The 23,694-nt window shown below is 41.0% G+C and overlaps 1 protein-coding gene across 1 annotated transcript in view; it reads right to left on the reverse strand.

The window, feature by feature from the left end:
- BRINP2 (BMP/retinoic acid inducible neural specific 2) overlaps positions 1–23,694 on the reverse strand; it is a 111,794-nt gene that overhangs the window by 8,578 nt on the left and 79,522 nt on the right. Inside the window, exons 3-5 of the mRNA XM_054455240.2 lie at positions 17,803–17,993; positions 16,528–16,736; positions 249–354 (exon numbers count right to left, since the gene is read on the reverse strand). Of these exons, the coding sequence (XP_054311215.1) occupies positions 249–354; positions 16,528–16,736; positions 17,803–17,993 (506 nt within the window). The remainder of the gene's footprint in view (positions 1–248; positions 355–16,527; positions 16,737–17,802; positions 17,994–23,694) is intronic.

Consider the following 23,694-nt stretch of genomic DNA (forward strand, 5'->3'; position numbering starts at 1 on the left):
GAAGTGGGATGATTGAGGTGTCATGTGATATAAGCAATAGGTCGGGGGTATAGGACAAACCATACCAGAAAGTTTCTTAAAACATGATGGAAAGTTGTTAAATACAGGTTCCAGAACTTGTGGTAGTTCTTGTCTTAAGAAAGGTTTGATCAAATGCAACAGGCAGAATTTTTTCCTGCTATTTGATCTATGAATTTTTTTTTTTAATCAGGTGTGAGAGGTATGAAAACCATCATAGTGCTGCTTACCAAGTAACTGCACTTTGTTCTCTGGACTCTGTACCAGGACAGAACTGACTGAGTCCAGATTGTCATAGTTGCTGCAGCCCAGAGGACCGGTCCTGGTCTCCGTGACCTAGAGAAGGAAGGAGTAGGGAGTGGGTTTAGATAACAAGTGGAGACTCCCTTTATACTTCCCTTCTCCAGCTGCTCCATCTCAGGTTCCACATCCTGTCCTCGACCAGCTATAGAAGTGATACGTGCCTTTTCGTACTCCAGAGGTATAAAGTCACTTTCTTCCTTGTCCTGAGGCAGTATCTGTTACATATAGCTGGCAGCAGCAGTTATATATAAGTGAGAGCCTTTCAGAGAGAGCTAAAGGGAATTTGTGTCTGGAAAGGTGGAGAATGCTGGAGAAGGAGTGAAACTTTAAGCTCTAGTCACCCCTTCTCCCTCCAGAGGAAGGCAAGAGGACATATGTGGTCCCTGTCAGCCTGCTGGAAAGCCCAGCTGCATCCACTTGATGTGGTACTCCAGACTTTATGGATCCTAAAGATGAAAAGCACTAGAGAAATATGAGTTATGGGTGTTAGTATTAGTATTAAACATTTAAGTCCCACCTCGGCACTGAGACGTCCTTAGAGAAAATCAGCCACGGGCTTACTGCATATTTTAATAAGTATATTAAATATACATAAACTCTTATAACCATGTAATATTCCAAAACACCATAGAGTCATTTAAAAATATTATAAAGTTGGCCCGTCAGTTTTCCCTGATGTTTAAAGTATAAGATGAAAAATGGGAAGCTTTAAATGCACTGAAATAATTATGTAATAAGAATGATGGGGACACGAGGCCCTTTCGTCTCAGGATCTCTGAAGACTTTGCCAACAATCAACCAACCAATCAACAAGTATTTATTGAGCAGCCACTGTTTAATTCCATACAATTCTTCAAACATTTATAGTGCACCTTTCCTGAAGTTCATCATGAAGCCCACTCTGATACCTCTGACCTCCTTTTCTGGCTTCAGGTCCCCCTGCTTTGCAGCAGGCACAGGAGTTGCAGTTTTGCATCCCTTTCTGCAAGTATGTGATCCATGTCTGAATCCTACACTCTATAGGCTCCGAAGAGGGAAGCTCATATTTATTTTGCTCATCATGTTGTCGACAGCAATTAACACAGTTTCTGGCACACAGTAGGTACTCAATAAACAAGAGAATGCATGTATAATACATCCCAGGCTTTTCAGGGTAGGGAGGTGTGTGCAACAATATACACATTGTGTATTGCATCCTCCAGGAGATCACACCCTATGGGGGAGGTAGGTGCATACACAGCTGACTGATAGACATTCAAGTCACGGTAGAAGCCTGCATCATGATGAGCTCTAAGGAAGCACAGCTCTAAACAAAGGGAAACAAGAGAGGAAGTAGCAGAGGAGGCACCATCTATGTTGGTTCCTAAGGAGAAGTAGGGAGTGGACAGGTGGGAAGAGAGGAAATGTACTACAAGGAAAAGGAGAAGGGACAGTGTGATCTCTGCAGCACACAGCTTGGAAGTACATAGTGCATGTGTCTAGCACCCTGCCTTGTTACCACGGTGAATATGAAAGTGTAAGGGACATTCTTCAAGGGAATTTAGTAGACCTAGGTTTAAAAAATACACACGGAGCAGAGTGATAAAGTGAGAGATTGTGTGATGCTGAGCAAAAACAGTCGGGAGAGAGGCAGGAGGGATTCCTGTAGCTTGAAGTAGTCCACGAAGAAGACTTTATGAAGGAAGTAAGCCATGAATTCATTTTCAAGAATGAGTACGGGTGGCAGGGAAGGGAGGGGAAATTGAATAAAGAAGGGTAACTCCATACAAATACCAAGGGGTAGCAATAGACACAGAGCATGAGAGGCAGCAGGGAGAACTAGACCGAGGCCGCGCCAGGGGCAGGGAAGGCTTCTCTACAGTTTTCCAAATTCTTCCTCCAAGAGCATCCCACTTAACTTTCCCAAGAACTCTCTGGGACAAATCTCATTACTATCACTCTCCAAGGAGGAAAGTAAGGTTCAGAGAGTTACAGTCCTTGAGACCACAGAGCTGTTGAGTAGCAGAAACAGGATTCTAACTTTAGAGTCCTCAGACACCAGTTCAATACCTTTTTGTCTCCTGAGCAGGCAGGTCAAAGGACTGCAGAAAATCGAGTCTAAACCCTTTACATGCCCTCACTGCCAAACACAAGTATTCTAAACAGATCAGTCCACCCAACATATTTTAGTGATCTGTTCTCTCCTCAGAATGTTAATTAACATTGAGCAAAACAAATTGTACTGACTTCAGATCAGTTTGATTATCCTTACAATGCAGATTAGGAAACCAAGGCTCAGATAAGTTAAATGACTTATTCCAGGTCATACAGTCACCTGCAAGGATAAGATTTATTTGGCTCATTCATTCATTCTTTTATTTACTCATTTGTTCGTTTAACAAATATTCAAGGAGCATTCGGAACTCACAGATGAGTAACACATAGTCACAGCCAGTAAGGAGCTTAGAGACAAGTGGAAATGTACTTAAATAACCCCAGCGTTCTGGCTGTTACACATGAGCCTGCCTCCCTCCACATGTGGACACAGGTGCTGAATCATGTTTCTTTATTGGGTAAGTGGGTGATTGGTACTGGTCAGACTGGACTGAGGAAGCAGAGGCAGCCTCATTTCAAGGTGAAGTTTTCACTTTCTTTATGGTGTCGAATTCCCCATATGAAGAGCCATGGCCAATAACTGTCCCAGCTACTCTGGGGAAGTTTGCCCCTCTAAGGTAGGGTGAGCTGAAGGACAGAGGTGGGACACAGGGGTATGGTATTTGGAGGCTTGCCTGTCCCTGCCTACAAGTAAGCTGGTCACTCCATCATCATTGGGTTTTTTACTGGCTTTTCCATCCACTTACTCCTGACTTGGTCACTCACCAACCAGGTCCAGGAAAGAAGGAAGCTAACAAGCCTTAAGTGGGAATAAGATGTTACCCAAAGAGGAGGACAGGCTAGAGAACAGCCACAATAGGAGCTATCCTTTCCTCCCCCTTCTCCCTCCCCCATCCCTACCTGCCACCAATGCTTCTGCTTCCCCCCCCCCCCCACCATCATCTTGTTCATCATGCTGGGCTATCTTTGATGTGATTTTCTGACCTTTACTCTGCTGTTTCTAAAGGTCAGTTCCACAAGAGGACAATCAATTAGGTAAGTCATTGAAAGGGTGTGAGTAACTTCACTTTAATTGTGACACAAGGATGGGAATTAGGAGACAAAGACCATGATCCTTATGCTCATTTCCTGTTAGAGTGAAAAACCCAAAGAGTAAGGAAGGTCCACTCAAGTTTCACTAGTTCCCAAAGTCATAGTGCTTTTCATTGCTATTCTGCTCTGAGACACTGTCTTCTACCTTCAGAAGTAAGGAGGTGAAAAGAATAGAGGGAGCTGGAGAGGGTCCCATTGCATTTATTGCCTGAGTACTGACTTGAGTAAGCACAATAGCCTGAGACCACCCCCCCAACCCCTTGCCCCAAAGTGAGGGAAACCTCAGCATCTCTGGAGGATTGTTCAAGAAAATACTGCACTTTTCTCTGTAGAAGAAGCAGACAGCTTTGGCAGATTATAAAGAGAGCCTATACAGGCAATGGAGAGTGCAGTTCACTCAGTCACACACTGTTCAAAGAATGCCTCAGATAAGCTTTCAGAAAGGGCTAATAATTGTGTGCTAATTGGTCTGTTGACAGAGACCATCCTGCCTTGAGAAAGCCCTGATGGATCTCAGGTTCATTAGCATATCCAATTTTCCATAAATACCAGATCGTGCAAACCCTCATTCCAGCCAGTCTGTTCTCCCCACCCTCCACTCTCCACTTCCAGGCTGCTCTTGTCCTACCTAAGGGGACACCTGAAAACTAAGAGCAGAGTGAAATGGGCTTCTAATTGTGAGCAATCAGACTGGGATGGGAGAACAGAGCTGATGGTGTATGTGCTTAAAAAAGCTGCAAATTGTGTTTTAGCAGCTCTCAGTAAAACTCAACGATTATTTCTGATTAAATTCTTTGCATTTTAAATGAAAAAAAAAAAAAAAAAAAAAGCTGCAAATTGAATCCCAGGCTGCTGCAGCAAGGAATTTGGACAAGTCACCTTTAAGGAGGTTTTGTGAGAAACACTCTTTTTCCATCCTGGGGTCCACCTGAACTTTTGTGTGAACTCCCTTCAGTCAGCTTGTGAGCATGTCAAGCCCTCCCCACCAAGTCCCTTGCCTTCAACTAAATAGAGGGTGAGCTATAATTTAGAAACAAGCTCCTTCCCTCCTTTGTGGCTCTAATCCCTTCTGGGGACTTATGGACAGGATGTCTATGTATACAACCCTTTACAGTGTGCAAAGTGTTCGCTGTGCTCTGTATCATTTGGTGACACCCCAACCCTATGGCAGAGCCAAGAGTGATATTCACAGTATTTATCAGCAGGTAGAATGGAAGCACATTGACTCATCAGAAGGGATGGCAGCCCTAGTACCAGGGCAGGGCTCTAGAGGCCTCCTGAGGTATACTCTCCCTTTGGTTACCATCAAAAGGAAATCTGGGGGCTGCAGGGGAGGAGTAAATGTGGTTAGGGCAGTACATGGGGGTTGGAGTGAAGACTATTCACTGGCTGTATAGAAGTGTTTCAATATTTTAAAAACTGATGTAACCATATCAGCTGAATGTAAGCCCTGTGTGCAGGTGAGTCAGATAGTTGGTAATATGTATCATGGATGAGAGAAATAGAGTTCAATGACTTCTCAAGGTCATAGGAATAGACAGCATCAAGGCAAAAACCAATCCCAAGTCTTCTTACTTGAATAAGTTTGTTTCCCACTAAACCATGTAAGTCCGCCTTCACCTCTCAAGTATTTTATGAAACATCTTGCCACATGCCAGACAACACTCAAAAGGGAACTGGAGCTGTGTACCTGCCACAGAGTTTCTGCTGCTCTAAGACCTAGTGTCATGGTGAGTGTATGTGTCAGGAGGGAGATAGGCATGTAAACATCTTCAATGTAAAGTGACAAATTCTGCAATAGAGGTGTGTGCCAATTCAGGTAAACCTTCCAACAGAGGGGGATGTTCAGTGAGGTCTTAAGGAATACATTAGATAAACAAAAAGTGCATATGTCCATGTTAGTGCAAAGAAGTTGTTAAGTAAGGGTAGTAAGTGCACATCTGCTTAGGGGAACAAGAAACAGGCAGATATGCTGGGGAGCTTTTCCTCCACCAAGGCAGAGTAGGTAAGCAGATTCCCCCATCCCAACTCCATCCACCTCTCTCAAGAGTAATGAATGTGCTGGAAGCCAGCTGCTGAGTAGAGGGAGGTAGGTGGCAGGTGTCGTAGCACCAACAAAAGAGTGTTAGCTAGCAAGGATGTGCTGCTCTGTATATCCAGGCTATTGGCCTTGGCTACATGGATCTGTAAGTACAAAGTGTGTGAGAGCAAAGAAATGTTCCCTGGCAGAGAACTTTACTGCCAGGACAAAATGGGCAGGTCAATCCCATAAAGTGAGCAGAACTGTGGGGTGGGATGCCAACACACACCTTTGCTCCTTAGTCTAGCAATGGGTCCTTGAAGAGGCCACATCAGGTCTCTAGACCTTGCTAAGTTATGTAAATATGAAAATTTGAAGAGATGAAGGTGGAACAAAATCATCCTTGTTTTTTCATGGTTTTCTTCCTAGGGAGAGAACCCATTGTATTCACAGACAGAAAAAAATCCCAGGTCAGTCAGCCCAGTGGAAGCTGAATATTCATCTCACTTTCAATATGTTCTTAGAGAATCTTCAAAAAGTGGTTTCCAAGGATGGTGACCTCTTTTGAGGAGATGGGCAGTGGCTCTAATTCTGGAAAGTACATTCATAGGTACTATAAAAAATGTAGTTTGGGCTATCTAACCACCTTTAACTCCACCACCCACAGACTGCTTAAGAGGTGGGTCCAGAAAGCCATAGTTACAACTATGCAAGCCCAACTCTTTGTATTAAACTAAGGGTAGAGTCTGAACTAGATTCTTTCTCAAGAGAATTGAAAACTATGATACTGAAAGAAAAAATTTACAAGGTGATTGTAGATACTCATAAAATTCAAATAATAAAGAATTATAAAGCACCTAAAATATGCCAGGAACCAAGGATATGGCAATGAACAAAGTAGTGATCTCTGCCATGGTGGCATTGACCAAGAGATAAAACAGAAAGATTATATTCAGCCAGAGTCAACTCCACAGCAAGCCAAAGTTACATGTAAGTTGAAGTCATCGAGGTACAGAAAAGTATGGAATAAATAGATAAAAGATCTCCAACTAGGGAAGCAAGAAGGTGACACAGATGGAGATGAAAAAGTAGTGACATGTATTTCAACAAAAAACAAAAAGAATAACCTGGTAGAATGACCATACTTTTCCAAGTTCCGTGTGCCTAGGTTAGATCTAGTGTCTAGTCCTTGGACAGCTGTGATATTTTTCACCAGAGTTCTCTTAATAAACTATTCTTATATTCAAGCTACCTTGAGTAGATTTCTGTTTCTTTCAACTAAGCATGCTTACATGTACTTGCGTACACACTGAGCAGAAGAACCTAATCTGTGGAAAATGCCATGTCCAGGGACTCATTCATTAACTCAGCAAACCTTTACCCATTGCCCACAGTATGGGAAGGTCTGTACTTTTATTGGGAAATCATAGTTGAACAAGACCCAGCCTCTTCCACAAGGACCTCATAGTCTCATATGGAAGTCATCATGTTAGCTGACATACGTTCAGTTTTACAGTTCAAATGATATGCCTTATAAAAGAGGCATATGTTTGAAACCCCAAAGAGGGGCATTCGACTACCTTGGGAGTTAGGAAAGGCTTCACAAAAGAGTTACTTTTTTTTTTTTTTTTTTTTTTAGAGTGAGTCTCCCACTGTCTCCCAGGCTGGAGTGCAGTGGCGCGATCTCGGCTCACTGCAAGTTCCGTCCCGCCAGTTCACGCCATCCTCCTTCCTCACCCTCCCGAGTAGCTGGGACTACAGGCGCCCGCCACCACGCCCAGCTAATTTTTTTGTATTTTTAGTAGAGACTGGGTTTCACCATGTTAGCCAGGATGGTCTCGATCTCCTGACCTCATGATCCACCCGCCTCGGCCTCCCAAAGTGCTGGGATTACAGGCCTGAGCCACCGCGCCCGGCCAAAAGTTACGTTTTTAAGCTGAGCAAAGGGTGAGGGGGAGCCATTCAGGTGAACAGACAAGCATTACAAGTAAAGCAAACAGCAAGTGCCGGGAAAGTGAGATATGAGAACATGACATATTTGAGTAAAGCCTGATATTTAGGTATGATTGGGTTATACAATATGAATGGAAGGTGAAGAGTAGAGCAGGGAGTACGGGGTTGAGAAAAGTACCAAAGGACTTGTTAAAAATGAAACTAGAAAGACAGCAGAGACAGATTTTCAATAGTCACATCGTTTAGTTAAGAACAGGAATTAATCTTTTTCACACTCCAGCAGTGCCATGGTTAATACTATTTTTTTTTTTTTTTTTTTTTTGAGGCAGAGTCTCACTCTGTCACCCAGGCTGGAATGCAGTGGCGCAATCGCCACTCACTGCAAGCTCCGCCTCCTGGGTTCATGCCATTCTCCTGCCTCAGCCTCCCAAGTAGCTGGGACTACAGGCGCCTGCCACCACGCCCAGCTAACTTTTTGTATTTTTAGTAGAGATAGGGGTTCACCATGTTAGCCAGGATGGTCTCAATCTCCTGACCTCGTGATCTGCCCACCTCAGCCTCCCAAAGTGCTAGGATTACAGGCGTGAGCCACCACAGCTGGCCTACACTTTATTATTAAACCTCATGGAAAACTTCAAGATAGAAACTATTTTAATTGTACAACAATTTTAGGATGAGTAAACTGAGGTTCTGAGAAGTTTGGCAACTTGTTCAAAGCCCCACCATGAACAATGGCAGAACTCAGATTCTTGGGTTGGAGCCTATGTTCTTTCCATTGCATCACCCTGCCACCCAGGATGGGGAACAATAGTTTGGGCTCTGTCCCACGTACAGTTTGGAGCCACTGAAGCATTTTAGGCAGGGAGCAATATGATACAATATGATATGATGATTTGCACTCATGGTAGCAGCCTAGAGGTTGAATCAGGGAGAAGAGCTGAGAATAAAGATAAGAAAACTACCTAACAGGATAATGCAAGAAAATCAGGTAAGAGTTGATGAAGTCCTAGATTAAGGAAATGGCAGTGGGCATGAAGAAGGGACAAAGGGCATTTTGAAGACATATGCAAGAGTGTGATTATATTGCCTAGGTTTTCTTCTATGGTTTTTATGGTTTTAGGTCTTAATGTTTAAGTCTTTAATCCATCTTGAGTTAATTTTTGTTTAAGGTGTAAGGAAGGGGTCCAGTTTCGGTTTTCTGCTTAAGGCTAGCCAGTTTTCCCAGCACCACTTATTAAATAGGGGAATCCTTTCCCCATTTGTTGTTTTTGTCAGGTTTGTCAAAGATCAGATGGTTGTAGATGTGTGGCATTATTTCTAAGGCCTCTGTTCTGTTCCATTGGTCTATATATCTGTTTTGGTACAAGTACCATGCTATTTTGGTTACTGTAGCCTTGTAGTATAGTTTGAAGTCAGGTAGCATGATGCCTCCAGCTTCGTTCTTTTTACTTAGGATTGTCTTGGCTATGTGGGCTCTTTTTTGTTTCCATATGAAATTTAAAGTAGTTTTTTCTAACTCTGTGAAGAAAGTCAATGGTAGCTTGTTGGGGATAGCATTGAATCTATAAATTACTTTGGGCAGTATGACCATTTTCATGATATTGATTCTTCCTATCCATGAACATGGAATGTTTTTCCATTTGTTGGTTTCCTCTCTGATTTCCTTGAGCAGTGGTTTGTAATTCTCCTTGAAGAGGTCCTTCACATCCCTTGTAAGTTGTATTCCTAGGTATTTTATTCTCTTTGTAGAAATTGTGAATGGGAGTTCACTCATGATTTGGCTGTTTGTCTATTATTGGTGTATAGGAATGCTTGTGATTTTTGCACATTGATTTTGTATCCTGAGACTTTGCTGAAGTTGCTTATCAGCTTAAGGAGATTTTGGGCTGAGACGATGGGGTTTTCTAAATATACAATCATGTCATCTGCAAACAGAGATAATTTGGCTTCCTCTTTTCCTATTTGAATATTCTTTATTTCTTTCCCTTGCCTGACTGCCCTGGCCAGAACTTCCAATACTAGCTAAATAGGAGTGGTGAGAGAGGACATCCTTGTCTTGTGCCAATTTTCAAAGGGATGGCTTCCAGCTTTTGCCCATTCAGTATGATATTGGCTGTGGGTTTGTCATAAATAGCTATTATTATTGTGAGATGCGTTCCATCAATACCTAGTTTATTGAGATTATAGTGATGAATCAAGGAATTTAAGAAAATGAGGCCATTAAAGAGTGAAGAAAATGTAAAGTTGGTCAGGTCAAGGAATAGGAAGGAACATAAATGGGATCTTTAAGTTGCAGACCCAATGCCTACCTTTCATTTTCTGATATGATCCATTTTTCTCCAACTTTGACACAGTCCCCTACAGGACTAAATGGGGAGAGAGGCTTTCACAGAGTTCTGTCTTCTTGGTAAAACCTACTCCATGCCACAGTGATTTCTGGGTGGCACTGAGAGCCAGCTTGAGACTCACAGCCATAATTATAACATAAGATCACTCAGCATAGTTTTAAGTTTTATCAGCTGCATTTAGCAGTTCACGTACAGGAAGGCATGGAATAGATGGAGAGTTGGATTTAACCAGGATGTGTGTGTATACATGATGAAAGATAAAAGAGGGAAGAGAGTTAAGAGTAAAAAAATCACATCAGTGATTTTTTAAATCATTTTAAACTGTCTAAGATATTAGTCTCTCAAATATACCCTACCTCCCTGTTAATAGAAAGTCATCCTCATCTCTTCTACTCTCATTCTAGACTCTGCAAGTTCCCTAATCTCACCTCTTCTCTTCAGTTAACTTCCACTGTGCTCTGTGGATCTCGTGATCAGTTCTTAGCAAAATCCCATATAATCTCAACTACTTCTCAAGAGTGCACTTTGCCTTTCGGTTCTAACAACGATGTAGCTGGCCCTAAGGACATGGGTTCCCCTGCAGCCTTCTCTAGCAATGGCCATCTCATTTCCCAACCCCCATGCTCCTGGGCATGGAAGTAAGGAAGGCGCTCCCTTGTGATATCCTGAACACTGTTCCTTCCTCCTCTCTAATGATCTCTGGCTCCTTTGAAGCCAGAACCACTAGACTCTTAGCACCCACTACCTGTCCTCATTGCGGTTTATTTTTCTTGTTACTTTGCCTCATTCATTGCCATTAATTGATTACAGAGGGAATGCAGTCACTAATAAAATTAGGTTCCATGGCATAGTATTCCTTCTATAATCTCAATATTAGGCATCACCCAGTTATACTTGCTCTAGTCTCTTTCCCTAATGAATTATCAAACCTACTTAGACTTTTAACCTTTATACCTGACCAGCTTTTCACTTTCTAGCATCCTCAAAGGCCTCTTTTCATTCCTTGACTGAATTATATTCCATGGTCCATTACTGTAATCACTCCTTTGTGTATACTCTCAACTCTCTTCCGTCTTTTATCTTTCGCCACGTATATACACACATCTTTGTTAAATCCAACTCTTTGTCTATTCCATGCCTACCTATACATGAACAGCTAAATGTAGCTGATAAAACTTACAACTATGCTGACTGGTCTCATGTTATAATTATGACCACCAAAGCGGGCTCTCAGTGCTACCCAGAAATCTACTACGTTTATCTAGTCAACCAACACTCTTAACTCTTATTCTCAAAAGACCATTTCATAGATTATTTTCCCAACTATTCCCTTTTCTTCCTGTTAGCCAAAGACTTTCCTTCTGTTAAACCTAGGAAATCAAGAAGAAGAAGCCAATCAGAAGAAAACAACAGCAATATCTCACCATGCAACTAACATCCTGCTGCATTTGTTTTTGTGCCCTCTGCATTGCTGCCTGTTACGAAGGATGAAACACTCAAGCTCCTGGGTAAGAACAACCTCTTTGCTCCTACGATTATCTTCTGTCTCTCCTACATCATCACTTTCTCCCTCTCTATGGAGTTTTTTTTTTTTTTTCAGACAGAGTCTTACTCTGTTACCAGGCTGGAGTGCAGTGGCACAATCTCAGCTCACTGCAACCTCCGTCTCCTGGGTTCAGGTGATTCTCCTGCCTCAGCCTACCAAGTAGCTGGGACTACAGGGGTGCACCACCATGCCCAGCTAATTTTTGTATTTTTAGTAGAGATGGGGTTTCACCATGTTGGCCAGGATGGTCTTGATCTCTTGACCTTGTGATCCACCCACCTTGGCCTCTAAAAGTGCTAGGATTACAGGCATGAGCCACAGCGCCCAGCCTATGGAGTTATTTTAATCAGTATATCAATATGCTGTAACAGCTCCCATCTTAAAAACAAAAGCACACCCTCCCGTGACCCCACATCGCTCCCCAGTTATCACTCATTTTTCCATTTGCCTTTACTGCAAAAGGATTGTTTCTACTCATATCTGATTCCTCACTTTGCTTCCTTCCTCGAGTTTTCTTCACTTGGCCTTTTGTACTCTTCATGTACTGAGCCACTCTTCTCCAGGTTACCAGTGACCTCCATGTCACCAAATTGAAGGTCGAGTCTCAATCTTCACCTTAGTGACTGCTCAACAGCCACAGTTGCCAGTTCCTTCTTTTGTGAAAAACATTCTTTACGTGGCTTTGGGAGCCCACTTTGGTTCCCTTCATACTCTCTGTTCTGTCTCAGTCTTCTTCATTGGATCCTCTCTTCTTCCCCATTTATGAATATTAGAGTGCTTCACAACTCAGCCCTAGGGCCACTTTCCTACTTGCACTCACTCCTTGAGTGATCTCATTTCATTTTCTCCCATAGTTGTAAATACCCACTACACATGTGTATATATTTGTATACCAAATTTCCATCTTCAATCATGGCCTTTCTCTTGAAATCCTGGTGTTTGTGTCCAACTGACTGTTAGATTTCTCTACTAAGATGTCTGATAGGAATGTCACATTCAACATGTCTAAAACCAAATTCTTGATTTATTTATTTCAGATCTGTACCTCCTCCCAGCGTTGTCCTTCTCAGTAAATGGAATCACTGTTCATTTGATTGCTCAGGCCATAAATCTTGCAGTAAACCTTTATTCCTTTCTTCCAATCCATTGTCTGATTGCATAGGCTCTATCATTAAAATATATTCTGAATATGCCAACTTCTCACCACCTCTGTGACACCAGCTTTGTCCAAGCCACAATTATGTCTTACCTTTACCACTGCAATAGTCACTGCACTGGTCTCCAGGATCCCCCTTTCTTTCTGCTTCCTAATCAGTAAGGCCTTCATATGGCCCCTGCAACCTCTATAAACTCATCTTTCACTTCATTTCTCTCCTGACTGCATGCCAGCCTCACTGCCTTTCTGGATCATACAAAGTACACTGCCCTGCCACTTTAGGGCACTTGTACCTGTTCTGTCCTTGGTCTGTGATGTTTGGGGCTTACTCCCTCACTTCATTCAGGTCTTTGCTTAAGTGGCATTCCTTGGACAGGTCTTCCCTAAACTCCACATCCCCATCACCCTTTATCTTCTTACTTTGCTTCATTTCTTCATATCATTCATCCCACCTGGCATTATACAGGTGTACCTCAGAGATATTATGGGTTCAGCTTTAGACCACTGTAATAAAGCAAATATCACAATAAGGCAAGTCACGCACATGTTTTGGTTTCCCAGTGCCATATGAAAGTTATGTTTACACTATACTGTAGTCTATTAAGTGTTCAATAGCATTATGTCTGAACAAACAAGGTACATACCTTAATTAAATAATATGTTATTGCTAGAAAATGCTAATGATCATCTGAGCCATCAGCCAGTTGTTGGAATCTTTTTGCTGGTGGAGTGTCCTGCCTTGATGTTGATGGCTGCTGACTGATCAGGGTAGTGGTTGCTGAAGGTTGGGTTGGCTGTGGCAATTTCTTAAACCAAGACAACAATGAAGTTTGCTGCATCAATGGACTCTTCCTTTCATGAGAGATTTCTCTGTAGCATGTGACACTATTTGATAGCATTTTACCACCAATAGAACTTCTTTCAAAATTGGAGTCTATCCTCTGGATCCCTGCCACTGCTTTATCAACTAAGTTTATGAAATATTCTAAACGCTTTGTTGTCATTTCAACAACATTCATAGTATCATCACCAGGAGTATATTCCCTCTCAAGAAACCACTTTCTTTGCTCATTCATAAGAAGCAACTCATCATTTATTCACGTTTTATCATAAGATTGCAGCAATTCAGTCACATCTTCAGGCTCTACATTTTATTTCAGTTCTCTTCCTATTTCTACTACATATACAATTACTTCCTCCACTGAGGAAAGACATCCTCAAAGACATCCATGAGGGTTGGAATCAACTTCTTCCAAGCTCCTGTTAATGATATTTTGACATCCCCCTATGAATTACAAATGTTCATAATGGCATCTAGAATAATGTTATTTCTAAATGATTTTCAATTTACTTTGCCCAGATTTGTCAGAGGAATCACTATCTATGGCAGCCTTTACCTTACAAAAACATTTTTAAATAAGACTTGGAAGTCACAATTACTCCTTGATTCATTGGCTACCGAATGGATGTTGTGTTTGCAGGCATAAAAACAATATTAATCTCCTTGTACATCTCCATCAGAGCTCTTGGGTGAGCAAGTATATTGTAAATCAGAAGTGATATTTTGAAAGAATTTTTTTCTGAGTAGTAGGTCTCAACCATGGGCTTAAGATAGTTGATAAACCATGCTGTAAACAAATATGCTGTCATCGAGGCTGGATTGTTCCATTTATAGAGCACTGGCAAAGGAGATTCAGCATAATTCTTAAGGGCCCTAGGATTTTCAGAATGCTAAATGAGTCTTGGCTTCAATTTAAAGTGACCAGCTATATTAGCCTGTAAGAAGAAAGTCAGCTTGTCCTTTGAAGCTTTGAAGCCAGGCATTGACTTACCCTCCTGAGCTATGAAAGTCCTCAATGTCATCTTCTTCCAGTAGAATGCAGTGTCATCTACACTGAAAATCTGTTGTTTAGTGTAGCCACCCTCATCAATGATCTTTGCTAGATCTGGATAACCTGCTGCAGTTTCTAAATCAGCAATTACTGCTGCATCTTGTTCTTGTATATCATGGAGATGGGTTCTTTCCTCCAATCTCATGAACCAACCTATGCTAGCTTCAAACATTTTCTGTAGCTTTTTGACCCCTCTCAGTCTGCATAGAATTAACCAGAGTTAGGGTCTTACTCTGGATTAGGCTTTGGCTTCAGGGAATGTTGTAGCTGGTGTGATCTTCTATCCAGACCACTCAAATTTCCTTCATATCAGCAAGAAGGCTGTTTGGCTTTTTTTATCATTCTTGTATTCACCGGAGTAGCACTTTTAATGTCTTTCAAGGACTTTTTCTTTGCATTTGCAACTTGGCTAACTGTTTGTTGCAAGTGGCCTAGGTTTTGGCCTTTCTCAGCTTTTGACATGCCTTCCTCACTATGCTTAATCATTTCTAGCTTTTGATTTCAAGTGAGAGATGTCTGACTCTTTCTTTCACTGGAAAACTTAGAAGCCATTAAGGTTAATAATTGGCCTAATTTCAATATTGTTGTGTCTCAGGGAATAGGGAGGCCTGAGAAAAGCGAGAGAGATAGGGGAACAGCCAGTTGGTGGACCAGTCAGAACACACATCATTTATTGACGAAGTTTGTTATCTCATATGGGTGCAATTTGTGACACTCCAAAACAATTATAAAAGTGACATTAAAGGTCACATATCACAGATCACCATAACAGATAAAATAACAATGCAAAAGTTTAAAATACTGTGAGAATTATCAGAGATACAAAGTAAGCACATGCTGTTGGAAAAATAATGCCAAAAATAGTGCCAGTAGACTTGTTTGACATAGCGTTGCCATAAACCTTCAATTTGTAAAAAAAAAAAAAAAAAAAAACACAGTATCTGCAAAGTGCAGTGAAGCAAACCATAACAAAATGAGCTATTGCCTGTATATTTATGAATTATCTCTCTGCTATTAGAATTCAAGCTTTATCAGGGCAGGGACTTTACGACAAAAGTTCACTCTTGTATTCTCAGGACCTCAAACAGTGCCTGGCAAATAATAGGTGCTCAGTAAATATTTATTGAATTAATTAATAAAAAAACAAAATTTGCTTGTGAGTTTCAGATGGAATAAAAGCAGGATATAAGACAACTTTGAAGTCTTTTCAATACCTTAACATTATGCTTAGAATTTTTAAAAAACTGTATCTCAAGTACAGTATTTTCACTGGTTTTCCCTAAAACAACATGAACTTTACTAGAAATCTCTTAGGTATAAGTAGAGAAGATATGATGAAGGTTATAGTTATTAAAGTCACAATAACTATTGATCTTTTAAAAAGATCAATACTCCCCTGTTAAATCTCTCCAGTGGTTTTTCACTGCACTTTGACTTACATTAAAATTCCTTCTCATGGTACATAATCTGGCTCCAGCCAAACCTCGTCTTGTCTTTGTTATTCACCTCCCCACCATCTCAGCAGTCTTCTCTGTGCCCCAGCAAGGCATCAGGCTGGTTCCTGCTAAAAGGCCTTAGTACTTACTTAGAACAAGTACTTAGTACTTTGTTCTGTCTGCCTGAACACTTTCCGCTCACTTCTCCACACAGCTGGTTTCTTATCATTCAGAGCTCAAAGTCTAAACCATGAACTCTGATCAAAGTGCCCTCCATGATCAATCTAATAATGATCACATGAACTGCTCCCTCCCCATGCCCCAGGAAATGTACACCTATGACTCTGTCTTGTCTTTATTTATCATTAGAAATGACTTTGTTGTTTTTCCATCCTCCATCAGAGTGCAACCTCTGTGAGCATGGGGACCTTGACTGCCATTCATAGACGTGCGTCTGCTGTAGCCTGCCTCAGAGTGGGTGCTCCGTGAGTGTCTGCTGTGGAATGAATGACCCCATCGTGTCTGAAGGCTGGCTGTGTCTTCACCCGAAAGCTTCTTTTCCTCTTCCATCAGTCGGCCCAGCTGACCTAGAGATGGTTGAGGCTCTGGCCTCCCCCTGGTTCCTCAGTGCTTCCCACACCCCCTGCCCTGTACCTCTCAGGTCATTACCTTGATGGCCCCCGTGGCTATCTGGATATGGTGCAGCCGTCGCAGCGTGCTCTCTCTGTCGATGAAGTAGGAGGCGGCCAGCTGGTGCAGGGTCTCCAGGGACACAGCTGTGCTGTTCCCACTGCCCCCAATTATAGAGGCACCTCCTGTTGTCTCTGTCTTTCTTCCCAGTTTCCGCTTGTCCACAAAAATGGTCAGGGACTCTTCTCCTATGGTGAACAACACGTGTGTATGGGTGAGGCTCTCTGATCTCGAATCCCCTACTAATAGGAACATAAAACCCTTGGCCAGGATAGACACAGCTGAGAGAGAGTGCAGCCCCTGCTGCCAAGCTCTTCCCCGAGCCCTTACCATCTTTAGAAGAAGCTCATCAGAGGGAGCCACAGGCCAGCGGCCTCGCTGCCTGAAAGGCCCTCTTCCAAAGCTCAGTCCCCCTGCCCTCAACTTATCTGTTTAACATCTTCTATTGAACTCTGTCTCAAGCAATCCACCTCCATAGGGGAGACACAATTCTCTCTCTCAAGTTGTTTACGAGGAGTCTTCGTGGCTTTTTCTGATCCCTCAGGAAGGGCAAAAGCCTTGAAGCTGCATCTCCCTCCTCCCCATCAAACACTCAACACCTGCCGCGTGCCGACAGCTGACCTGAGCCCTGGGAGAGCTTGTTTTAGTCGATTGGACAGTGAGCTAAATGTTATAATAAATCCTGCTTCCTTCTTCCCAGGGCAGAGGGAACTCTGCATCTTCAGAGCTTTTGATCCTGCCCTGGGTCCTAGCCCACAATGCTCCACCCTACCCCCACTCTCCGCCCCACAAGAGGATAATTCATCAGCCCAGAACCACTGGAGTTGGTTTGGACAGTTTCCAATCTTTACAGAGAGAAAGAGGGGTCAGGGACTCCAGGGACTTCGACTTCTTTGCCTGTGGGTCTGACCATTGTAGCCACAGCAAACATTAGAAAGGGGCGAAGCCTCAGGGGTTGGGTGACTCAGCGGAGCGAAAACTGGGAGTGCCCCCTGCTGGCAAGTGCTTTTTAGGAGCCTGTCCACCTCCAACCGCCATACCCAACTTCCCCTCCTCAGGCAATAAGCAAATAGAGACGCTCTGGGGTAAATTGAAATGTCAAGAGACTGCACTGTTTTCAAATGCACCAGAAAGACTTCTCAGGCATTAAAAGGCCCGGAAGAACAAAAGACTGTTGGAGCTACACTACACGAGTCTTAACGTTATTTCCAATGGTCTGGCAACCAATTAGCTTGGGATTGTGATGTTGCTTACCTCCAAGGGTGGCAGAAAGTAAGAAATGAGTGCCGTACTTTTTAATCAGATTTTCTGTAACCTGTTGCAGATTGGGTCTCCTTCCAAGGAGGCGAATGTTCCGGATAAACTCTGGGGCAAGAGGCAATGGCAAACTGAAGAAGTCCTTCCTTTCTAGAGCCAAGTTGTTCACCTTCCAACGGGCAAACTCCCTGGAGGAAAAGCCAAGGGATAAGGAAAAGCTGACATCGTTTCAGAGCAAGAGGCATAAAATCTGAAGTAGGTAATGTTCTTCCTCCACTTGCAGCCACTCATCTCCTCTCAGCCCACATCCCCTCAGCTGGAGGTGCCCAGAGCCTGGAAGAGGCCCCTTGGCCTCTCACCTGGCCTGTCATTCACATGCTGTAAGAAAGCTCTGTCTCCACTGACCTCCATCAGAGCCTCTCCCAGCCAACTTTCTCTTCAGACAGTAGTTGATTAGCTTATTCACATGAAGTCATGGTTTACAGTGTCGAGTAGTAGAAAAAACAAACATTGGAACAGTGGTTTGCAAAGATGTGATCTAATCACAGTTGTCTTACAGTGAATGAGTCACATCACCTCTCATGGCCTCAGTTACTCACCTGTGAAGTCAGGAAGCTTGCTCTAGAACCACTGCCCTCACATTTTGATCTCTGATCCCCTTCATACTGTTAAAAATTATTGAATCCCCATATTTGTACATGTGGCTTAGAGCTATTGAGATTTACCATTTTAGAAATTAAAACTGAGAAAATCAACATTTATTTGTTATTTCACTTAGAGATAACATTAATAAACCCATTACATATAACATAACATTTTCATGACAACTGTATGTTCTGAAACAAAACAAATTTAGCAAGGAGAGTGGCATGGCTTTGCATGTTTGCAAATCTCTTTAATATCAGGCTTAGCAGAAAAGAGCTGCACTCTCATATTTGCTTCTACTTCCATCTGTTTTCATAATTGTGGATTTTCATCTTTGGTACTACACTAAACTAAACAGATGGTAGTTTCTTAAAGGTTAGTTACAATATGGAATCTGAAATCATATCAGTGAACTTTTCATGCTTTGTTACATTAAATCCAGTGTTCTATATTATAATTTGAATGGATCTTTTTATCCTGCATAATGTTGTAACATCATGTGTTGGTCATCTGGAAAATATCAGGTCACCGAGTTATGCAGATCTTCCACATTTTGACACTTTTCATTATATAACATTAAAACATCTCACTATTTAATATCATGACCAATCTCTTCAACGTCTTTAAATATTAGGAAAATGTCAAGTTCATGAGGATGAATGCAAGTTTTCTAAAATTTGAATTTTCATTTAAAAGCTTAAATTTTATTATTGGCAACAAATACTGTCAGTTGTTTTCCTTGCAGAGGCTGGCTTAATTCATTTTTTTTTTTTTTGAGAAATGCCTGCTAGACACTCAAGTCTGAATAATCATAATTTGTTGCTTGTGCTTTCAAGAAAAAATGGAGTTCCATGAAGAAAGTGGCTAGTTCAGCTTGCAACTCAACCACAAAAGTATTTTTCCTTGAGATAATTATAGTAGTTAAGTAGCCTCAGATTTGCTTTATGTGCACTTCCCATTTCATCTTACAGAATATTAAAAACACATGTACCCAAGGGTCAGGATTTAATAAAAGTAATAAATGTTACTGCTTTAAGGACATTCTTAAGTGAAGATAGTGTGTGTGTGTGTGTGTGTGTGTGTGTGTTTGTGTATGTGTGCGCGCATGTGTGTTTATGCGTTTAGGTGCAAGTGTGTAATGATGAAGAATACATGACTCTTAGTGTTATGTGGTATGACTGCTTTCATTCAAATTAAAGTACCAGCAGTTTTATTTTGTACCTTCAGTGCTAATGTCAACATGAACACTCTGAAATAGACTAAGAGGATCCATATTTTGAGAAGCCTTATTCTAGAAGATGGCAAAGTTGTTCTTTTCTAATCCTGTTGAAGATTTTAATTTTCATGCTTTGCTCCTCACTGGAATGTTTGCATTTTAAAGGGGACAGGTTTATAAATCTTTGTCTTGGGATGAAATTTAAAGAATCATATCCATTAATAAGAAATGAGTTTTCCATTGTCCCCCAAATTATACTGGTAAGAACCAGCTCCACTGCCTTAGGAAGCAACAAAATGTAAAGTGTTTACACCCTCTTCACCCATCCCAAATCTGCTCATCATAACAGTGCCAAACCTTGGTCTAACCTTCCCCAAATGTCCATGAAATGCAAATGATAGAGTTGCATAAAAATAAAATAATTAAAAATAAATAAATAGATTTTTGACAAAGGTGCCAGGAACACACATTGGGGAAAGGAGAATATCTTTAATAAATGGTGCTGAAAAAATGTAACATCCACGTGCGGAAGAATAAAACTATCACCATGTACAAAAATCAGCTCAAAATGAATGAAAGACTTAAAGGTAAGACTCAAAACTATAAAACTAATAGAATAAAGTTTAGGGGAAAAGCTTTATGACATTGATGTGGGCAAGATTTTTTGGATAAGAACTCAAAAGCACAGGCAATAAAAGCAAAAATAAACAAATGGGATTACATCAAACTGAAAAGCTCCTGCATAGCAAAGGAAACAACAGAGCGAGGAGAAAACCTACAGAACTGAAGAAAATATTTGCAAACTATGAGTCCAATAAGGGGTTAATATACAGAATATGTAAAGAACTCAAATAACTTAATAGCAAAAGAACAATTTTTTTAATGGGCAAAAGACTTGAATAGACATTTTTCAAAAGAATATATAAAAATGGCCAGCAGGTATATGATAAAATGCTCAACATCGCTAATCATCAGGGAAATACAAATCAAATGCACAGTGAAATGTCACCTCACCCTAGTTAGAATGGCTGTTATCAAAAAGACAGAAAATAACAAATGCTGGTCAGGATGCAGAGAAAGGGGAACTCTAATACACTGTTGGTGGGAGTGTAAATTAGTGCAGTCATTATGAAAACAGCATGAAAATTCCTCAGAAAACTAAAAATAGAACTACCATATGATCTAGCAATCTCACTACTAGGTACATATTCAAAGGAACTGAAATTAGTATATCAAAGAGATATCTGCACCCTCATGTTTATTGCAGCACCATTCAAAACAACCAAAATATGGAATCCACCTAAATGTCCATAAACTGATGATATACACAATGAAATACTATTCAGCTGTGAAAAGAATGAAATCCTATCATTTGCAGCAACATGGATGAACCTGGAGGACATAATGTTAAGTGAAATAAGCCAGGCATAGAAAGACAAATACCACATAACCTCACTCATATGTAGAGTCTAAAAAAATCTCATGGAATTAGAGAGTAGAACAGTGGTTACCAGAGGCTAGGAAGGGTAGTGGGAAAGGGAGATGGGGAGAGCTTGGTTAACAGATACAAAGTTACAGTAAGGAAGAATAAGTTCTGTGCTCTATTACATAGTAGGGTGACTATGGCTAATAATAATGTACTGTATATTTTAAATAACTAGAAAAAAGGATCTTGAAAGTTATCACCACAAAACAATGATACATGTCTGAGGTGATGTATATACTAACTACCCTGATTTGATCATTATTCAGTGTATGCATGTATTGAAACATCACACCAATACACTGTTGTGCCGGATATGTCAATTATGAACAAAATTTTTAAAATTAAAATTATAAATACATGAATAAATAAAAATCCATGCCACATTTGAAGCATAAATCCCACCATCTAACTCCAGAGACTGAGAGAGGAGGAGCATGTGTCAAATATTACCAGGGAAACAAAGAAAAGCGGGTGACTAATAATTCATGGTTCCAACAGTCTTCAAAATTCCCGCTGTGTAGCTTTATTTATCTAAGCAGGTAAGTTCATAATAATATATTGTCAGTTATTTCCTTTGTGCAACAAGTGCTAAACTTTAATTAAAGTACAGAGTATTTGTCAAAAGTATTTTCTATCCCAAACCCTACTACAGGGTAAAGAACAGTTGCCTAATCTCATCTCTAATTGGCTGGATGGAAACTAGAATCCTCTCACTGGTTAGTTGATAATTACATTGATGAATCACAAAATCAGATTATTGAAAGCAAACAAACAAACAAAAAACCTTAGGGTCATCAAACCCAGCCCCCTTGCTTTGGGATAGGGCATGTCTAGACTTCATTAACTAGTAATTTCTAACCTATTATTTTTCTAGATTGCTAGGGGAAAAAGACATTATTACAATTTCCATAGTTTCTTATAATGGTCAAAGCTCCTCATGGAAAGGAAAGGCCAACTTAGCATAGAGGTGGGCCCCACTTTAATTAAATATAATAAATAAAAATTTGTAGTCAGTTGTCCGGCCCAGTCAGACACTGGGTCTGGATGGGAACTAGTATCCTCTAGTTTCCTCATGTTTCTCATAAAACAGAAAGGGTAAGTGGTTTACCTGAAGCAATAAAGCCAGTTGATAATAGAACCAGAAAAAAAAGCTGGTGTCCTGACCCTCCTTCTATGCTATTAACAGCAACTATGATGGTGGTGACAATAGTCACAACTTAGACCCAGAGAGATTAAGAAAGTAGTGTGGATGAAGTCACACAGTTAGTAAATGACAGAGTTGTGCTTAAAACCCAGGCCAATATCCTACTGCTGTTTCTATAGCACTGTTTTCCTTCGAGTAGATAAGGTTAAGTGTGAAGTGTATTTCATTGCATTCTAATTTTTTTTGTGGTGTTTAGTATCCTTTAACACAAATATTTTTATTACCCAGAACATTCCACGTTTTACATTTTCTACACAAAACATGGATTAACTGTATATTCAAAACATAGCATAACATTTACACCACAGCAAAATGTTCCTGGATTAAGCCAGTTTTAACCTGCCCATTTGCAGGAGAAGAAATTGAGATGCCTCAAAAAGCCAAGTCCATACAGAGTACATGGGAGGAATCACAGATAAAGGCCTAAGTCCAGCTCCTGTGGCTGCTAAAGAAATCATAACACAAAATAATGAATGACCTAGAAAAAGGAATGATACTGTCTAAGGAAGCTTTTTATGAGCAAATAATAAAAAATAATGGCTAACATTTAATGAATTTTTAGTATGTTGATAGGCATTCCAAGCATCTTACAAAGATTAGTTAATATTATATTCAAAACACCATATAAGGGGGAAAATATAATTATCTTCGTTTTACAGATGATGAAATTGAGGTACAAATAAGTTAATTTGCCCAATAGTTAAAAGCTAGTACATGGCAAGTTCAGGATTTAAACACTGACTGACTCCAGAACACACAGTCTTTGCCACTAGGCTATACTACCTCCACCTGTGAAACTCTAAGGAACAACTGTGCTATGGAGTAGAAGTGTGTGCATGTGGGGAGAGAGTTTCAATAATGCAATATAGGGACTATAAGGATAGGGACTATATTTGGAGAATTTCACTGGAGAAATAATCCATAAGAATGAATACAAGTGGCAGCCGGGCGCCGTGGCTCATGCCTGTAATCCCAGCACTTTGGGAGGCCGAGGCGGGTGGATCACGAGGTCAGGAGTTCGAGACCAGCCTGGCCAAGATAGTGAAACCTGTTCTCTACTAAAAATACAAAAATTAGCCGGGCACAGTGGCAGGAGCCTGTAATCCCAGCTACTCAGAAGGCTGAGGCAGGAGAATTGTTTGAACCTGGGAGGTGGAGGTTGGAGCGAGCCGAGATTGTGCCACTGCACTCCAGCCTGGGCAACAGGGCAAGACTCCATCTCAAACAAACAAACAAACAAACAAAAAAAAGAATGCATACAAGTGGCTACATTTGCCAAAGAACAAAAAACAAAAAAGCCCAAATCTACTTTCATCGCAAATTACAGTGGGCTATCAA

The sequence above is a fragment of the Pongo pygmaeus genome, chromosome 1, assembly GCF_028885625.2.
Source record: "Pongo pygmaeus isolate AG05252 chromosome 1, NHGRI_mPonPyg2-v2.0_pri, whole genome shotgun sequence".
NCBI lineage: Eukaryota > Metazoa > Chordata > Mammalia > Primates > Hominidae > Pongo > Pongo pygmaeus.